The 6,491-nt window shown below is 43.3% G+C and overlaps 1 protein-coding gene across 7 annotated transcripts in view; it reads left to right on the plus strand.

Annotated features, from left to right (window-relative positions):
* The window catches only part of LOC139381140 (latent-transforming growth factor beta-binding protein 1-like), a 135,389-nt gene extending 132,131 nt beyond the window's left edge, over window positions 1–3,258 (plus strand). For all 7 annotated transcript variants that reach the window (XM_071124477.1, XM_071124478.1, XM_071124479.1 and 4 more), the window contains 3 exons: window positions 666–830; window positions 1,200–1,349; window positions 2,079–3,258. In XM_071124477.1, coding sequence (XP_070980578.1) covers window positions 666–830; window positions 1,200–1,349; window positions 2,079–2,260 — 497 coding nt within the window. In that variant the 3' untranslated portion in view covers window positions 2,261–3,258. The remainder of the gene's footprint in view (window positions 1–665; window positions 831–1,199; window positions 1,350–2,078) is intronic.
* The last annotated feature ends 3,233 nt before the right edge of the window (window positions 3,259–6,491 follow it).

The raw sequence follows: 6,491 nt of genomic DNA on the forward strand, positions 1-6,491 counted from the left end.
CGCCACGTTCAGGAGGGAAGTGGGCCGCTAGTCACAACCTGACTATTCAGTTCAGTCAAGTATCCCCTGGCTACTAAGCCAAGTGATGATGGCAATGTAATTACTTTGAAAAACCTTGTGTTGAAATTTGAATAAGCTTCAGTTCTTATAAATCACAGAAACGTGTTGTGTTGATCAAACATAGTAGGTTTTTGTCATGTTTTCTGTCTTTATGAGTACATTGTAAATAGCTCCCAGCATCACATGCATTCTCTAGCTCCTGATCTCAGCTGTGGTCACAGGGCTACATCTCCATCTCTGTTTCAGAGAGCTGTGTCTCAGTCTCCTCTCTCCCTCTGTCACTCTCTCAGAAGACTCTCTCTCTCTCTCTCTCTCTCTCTCTCTCTCTCTCTCTCTCTCTCTCTCTCTCTCTCTCTCTCTCTCTCTCTCTCTCTCTCTCTCTCTCTCTCCCTGAGGGCCATGTCTCAGTCTCCCTCCCTCTGTCACTCTCTCAGAAGACTCTCTCTCTCTCCCTGAGGGCCAGGTCTCAGTCTCTCTCCCTTCTCTCACTCTCTCTCTCTCTCCTTGAGGGCCATGTCTCAGTCTCTCTCCCTTCTCTCACTCTCTCTCTCTCTCTCTCTCTCTCTCTGAGGGCCATGTCTCAGTTTCTCTCCCTTCTCTCACAGAGGACTATGCCTCCATGTGTAACGTGCCAATGAGGGAAGGACAGGGGCGTCCATATGGTCGCGACGCCCTTGTGGCTGAGCCCGTCCATGAGTATGAGGTCAACTTGGACTATGAACCTCGCCCCGACCAGCCTGGTGCCCTGCCCCTGTACGAGGATGAGGATAGTGAGTGAACCAGTCCCCACCACAACACACTGATGAAGCTCAAACATGCAGAGAGAGGGGATATGGCATGGGGAGCTTGGGACAAGCTGCCTATTCTCTCAATGATAGCTCTTTTCTGCCATCTTGTGTCCACATGAATTACTACATGCCATGACCACAAATTGTTTTCAGTTGGTAGGCACAGAGGTAACCAAGGTCCTCCAAGAACATAAAAGAGATGATTAATTATTCATTAGTTTATCTAGTCAAGCTAGTTAAATGTAGAGGATTTTTAAATCATCATTACACCACATTCAAAAATGATCATTCATAATAGCTTCATCTGACTTGGATTAATGAAACACCTCATTCCCTGCCCTCGTCCTGCAGTCGCGTACGACGCGTTTGAGGGCCTGAGAGCAGAAGAGTGTGGCATTCTGAACGGCTGTGAGAACGGGCGCTGCGTGCGGGTACAGGAGGGCTACACCTGCGACTGCTTCGACGGATACACCCTGGATATGTCCCGCATGGCGTGTGTGGGTAAGACATGGGTGGAGGACACACACACTGAATAGACTAGAAGGAAAATAGTACATCTCTCCTACTTATTTTCCACCATAATTTGCAAATAAATTCATTAAAAATCCTACAATGTGATTTTCAGGATTTTTTTTTCTCATTTTGTCTGTCATAGCTGAAGTGTACCTATGATGAAAATTACAGGCCTCTCTCATCTTTTTAAGTGGGAGAACTTGCACAATTGGTGGCTGACTAAATACTTTTTTGCCCCACTGTACCTCTCCCCATCTTCACAGCAACTTGACCATTGTAACTGATCGTCCAATGTTACTCCTAAGAGTTCAGCTTCCTCAACGGTCACGCCCTTTATGTTCAACTCCCGTTGAGCGTTAGAATGTGTGTAGGGTTTACCGAGAATGGGGCCGACTAACAATAAACATCCAGTCAGCGGCAGTCCTGTGGATGAAAACAGCTTGTTAACGAGAGGTCGAAGGAGAATGGCAAGAATCGTGCATGCTAACAGGCCGGTCACAAACAGGGCAAATAACGACGCAGTACAACAGTGGTGTGCAGAACGGCACGTTTAGGTCCCTTGATACCAATTGAGCAATGTTTTCATGCCCCGGAGAATTCAGGCTGTTCTGGAGGCAAAAGGGGGTCCGACCCGGTACTAGATGGGAGTGCCTAATAAACTGTCCACTGAGTGTACGTAGACTGTGCTAACCTAATTACCCCTCTTCCCTCTCACAGATGTGAATGAATGTTCCGAGCTCAACAACCGGATGTCCCTCTGCAAGAACGCCAAATGTATCAACACGGAAGGATCCTACAAGTGTGTGTGCCTGCCAGGATACACCCCCTCTGAGCAGCCTAACTACTGCGTGGCCAGGGAACAAGAGGCAGCAGCAGCAGCGCGCACAGAGAGGGAGTGAGCCCCCATGGCCAGTAGAGGGACACCCAACACACTAAAAACACACTTATTTAATCCAAGCCCATATACCCTGCACTGTATAAAAACACACTAAACAAAACAACAAAATCATTTACTTGAGATGAAGATCCAATTTAACCAACTATGTGGTGCCTTGTGACGGAGAGACACAACATTGTATAAAATGTATGTTTGTTTTTTGTAAGTTTAACTTTTTATATTAGAAGGAGTTTATGCAATGAGTTTAGGAGCTTTCGCTCTCCTAACGCAACGACAAACCCTATGAACTCTTACTGGGGGATAACGTTTTATTTTCTACCCAGCCCAAAATGCCTTGTGTGTGGATATTTAATTCAGTGAAGAGGCCAGCCGTCCCTTTGCTCTCCCCGTTCTCCCTCTTCCTCACAGTCCTCGTCCCCGTACGGTGGCCGTGGAGGACTGCCTGCCTGGTCATGAATGGACAGCCATAAGATCTTTGCTCCGTGGCTTCACACAAACATACAGTATGCACACTACTGTAATATCATTCTGTTCATGTAAATTCATTGGAATAAGCTTTTCTTCTAGGCATTTTTTTGTATTAATGATAAATGCAAACACAAAACTACTTCTCTGTGTCTTGGACATTGGACAATAGCAGGTTTTTATTTTATTTTATTATTTTTTTCTTGCCTGCCCTGTGGAGCAGTCATATTCCCTACCATATTTTTTTTCTTGAGATATTGTTATATTTCTTTGAACAAAAATTCTATGACAGATTTTTTTCACACTTTAATGAAACCTTTTTCTGCATTTTACTGCAATGTGTAAAAGTCTTTCCAGGTTGCAAAGCTGCTATGGGACAGCCGTGGGAGACATTTTGTACATTTAAACAGAAGAGTTGAGAAACCAAGTTTTATGTATTTGTAATTTGTTCATGAAAAATAGCTCTTGTACGAATATTCATATTATGATGTATATTAAACCCCTGGTAATAAATCACAAATGGTGATATTTATACTCCCTGGTATGTGATGGAACTTATTATTATTATTAGAAGCAACAAAGACCTATTCACATTGTGCTCAATAGCTGTACCTAGAACCATAGTCATGTGACCCACAATGGACACAAAATAAATGGGTCATGTTTACACCTTTGCAACTGTTACTATCAATACATTTTCTATCATACCTTTCTAAAACTCTGTTTCCATATGGTTAATTCATATCATATTGTTAATTGTCATTGTTTTGGTCACTCTATAATAACCCTCAGACCATACTATTATTAGTATGTGCAGTCTCAGGGTTAGGGTGAACACTATATAGAAATATGAATTGGCACCAGAGTGTCAAGACCCTCCTCTGATCAGAGGAAAAGAGGCCGAGGTCGCTTCAACTACCAATGACCTTGCTGCTGTTGTTGCTGCATTCTTGTTGCTCGCAGATCTTGAGGATTTCAGCACATGCCTGTCTCTCCCCACCCTCCCTATTGCCCCATGTTCCAGTGTCCCCTCTGTCATGTTTTCCATTGACACAGACAGTGCAACCACACTTCTGATGTCAACACATCGTAGTAAACCTGAGCAATCATTTTGTTTTCCTGCTGCTGTTCTTAATATAGGCCAACAGTGACATGGCTGAAGCTCAGTGGTTGGATCTGGTTATTATAGATCTGTGTATTTGTGATTGTGTCTCTGATATAACCACTAGGATCTGAATGGCACAGTAGCAGGACCAGTGTAAAAACACCACAGCCAGTTAGTTAATAAATGTTAAGCGTTACTGTTGCCTTCCTCCTGGCTGGCTACCCAGATGGGGCTTTCCCACAGTGACAAGGGGGACTCAAACAGCATTAAACTCAGCTTAGCACCTCCAGCGCCAGGCTTGACCATACTTTCTGCCGAACAAAAGAGCGACCCGGGTGGTAACCGAGAATTCCCCCTGTTCGGTCATTTGGAAGAGATGAGGCATTTCCCATGTTGCCTCTCAATCACATTGGAAGCCCACTCTGTAGAATCTTCAACTGTAATAGTGTGCTGACTTCCTCCCTGACCATTGTAGACTGCTACTTTAAGAATATTGTATGTTTAGTGCTTATGTACTGTACTCCCCAATAGTATGTCAATTATGTTTTTTCAGTCATCAAGCCCTCTACGTGGCATCACTTCCTACCCTGCTAAGCCCATGTTGTTTTTGAGGGCTTGGTTCCTGTTGTGTGTATGGGATATTTTCTGATGTCAGGACTTAGATCAGCTCAGGCTCAGCCAAAGGTTCGGGCTGACTTTAACTTGTCCCTCCAAGGTCACAAAGTCCATCTTTCTAGTCCCCATAGGCCCGATTCCGACCCGAGTTAAGCGTGCGTAAATGGAACGTAATTCCCTTCTCTCTCTGCGTATTCTGACCTTGAACTCGAGAATAGTATGCTATTCACCTGCTATTCATTTTGGGTGGAGATGGAATAAATGAAGGTGTGGCAGAGGTGTGTCTACAGATATGGCATATTCTGACCGTGACTTAATTCCTTAATAATTCCACCAGCTTTACACGCAACGAAACCATAAATAAGGTCTAGCGAACCTGCCGGTTCCAAGTGGAAATGTATGTACAGTCGTGGCCAAAAGTTTTGAGAATGACACAAATATTAATTTTCACAAAGTTTGCTGCTTCAGTGTCTTTAGATATTTTTGTCAGATGTTACTATGGAATACTGAAGTATAATTACAAGCATTTCATAAGTGTCAAAGGCTTTTATTGGTAATTACATGAAGTTGATGCAAAGAGTCAGTATTTGCAGTGTTGACCCTTCTTTTTCAAGATCTCTGCAATCCACCCTGGCCTGCTGTCAATTTACTTCTGGGCCACTGATGGCAGCCCATTCTTGCATAATCAATGCTTGGAGTTTGTCAGAATTTGTGGGTTTTTGTTTGTCCACCTGCCTCTTGAGGATTGACCACAAGTTCTCAACGGGTTTTCTGGCCATGGACGCAAAATATCGATGTTTTATTCCCCGAGCCACTTGGTTATCACTTTTGCCTTATGGCAAGGTGCTCCATCATGCTGGAAAAGGCATTGTTCGTCACCAAACTGTTCCTGGATGGTTGGGAGAAGTTGCTCTCTGTGGATGTGTTGGTACCATTCTTTTTCATGGCTGTGTTCTTAGGCAAAATTGTGCTGCCATTCCTGAGCAAGCTCTGTACTGGTGGTGCCCCGACCCCGCAGCTGAATCAACTTTAGGAGACGGTCCTGGCACTTGCTGGACTTTCTTGGGCGCCCTGAAACCTTCTTCACAACAATTGAACCGCTCTCATTGAAGTTCTTGATGATCCGATAAATGGTTGATTGTGAAGCCCTTTTTGTGCAAAGCAATGATGACGGCACAAGTCTCCTATCAGGTAACCATGGTTGACAGAGGAAGAATAATGATTCCAAGCACCACCCTCCTTTTGAAGCTTCCAGTCTGTTATTCGAACTCAATCAGCATGACAGAATGATCTCTAGCCACACTCACACCTGTGTTAACGAGAGAATCACTGCCATGATGTCAGCTGGTCATTTTGTGGCAGGGCTGAAATGCAGTGGAAATGTTTTTTGGGGATTCAGTTTATTTGCATGGCAAAGAGGGACTTTGCAATTAATTGCAATTCATGTTATCACTCTTCATAACATTCTGGAGTATATGCAAATTGCCATCCTACAAACTGAGGCAGCAGACTTTGTGAAAATGTATATTTGTGTCAGTCTCAAAACTTTTGGCCAAGACTGTACTTTATTTTTTCTGAGAAAAATAACAGCATTCTCCATGCACTGTAATTTACAACTTGATAAGTGCAAGGTAAATGATAAATCCGTTTGGATAAGTGAATTGGATATCTAAATGACACTTGTTTTTACCTTAAAAGCGCTGGAGACAAATGTGAAACCATAGCAACAAACTGAAGCATATCAACATATACACTTTCCCACAGTAAAGTTGATGAAATAATGTGCCTTTATGCAGAATTTGAATTGTATGGCCTTTTAACTTGCAGGGATTCTCGAATGTCAACCTTTTACTGCAGTGGGGTAAATCAGGGTCACACAGAGTGTTTCTTGGTAGTCTTAAACAAATCTACTTTGAAACAACAAAAAAGTGTACACCTCACACACATTGTCATGCACTTAAAAGACGACACATCGAATTCCAAGAGTGTGCAAAGCTGTCATCAAGGCAAAGGGTGGCTATTTGAAGAATCTCAAATATAAAATATA

This window comes from Oncorhynchus clarkii, chromosome 23, assembly GCF_045791955.1.
Source record: "Oncorhynchus clarkii lewisi isolate Uvic-CL-2024 chromosome 23, UVic_Ocla_1.0, whole genome shotgun sequence".
In the NCBI taxonomy this organism is placed as follows: domain Eukaryota; kingdom Metazoa; phylum Chordata; class Actinopteri; order Salmoniformes; family Salmonidae; genus Oncorhynchus; species Oncorhynchus clarkii.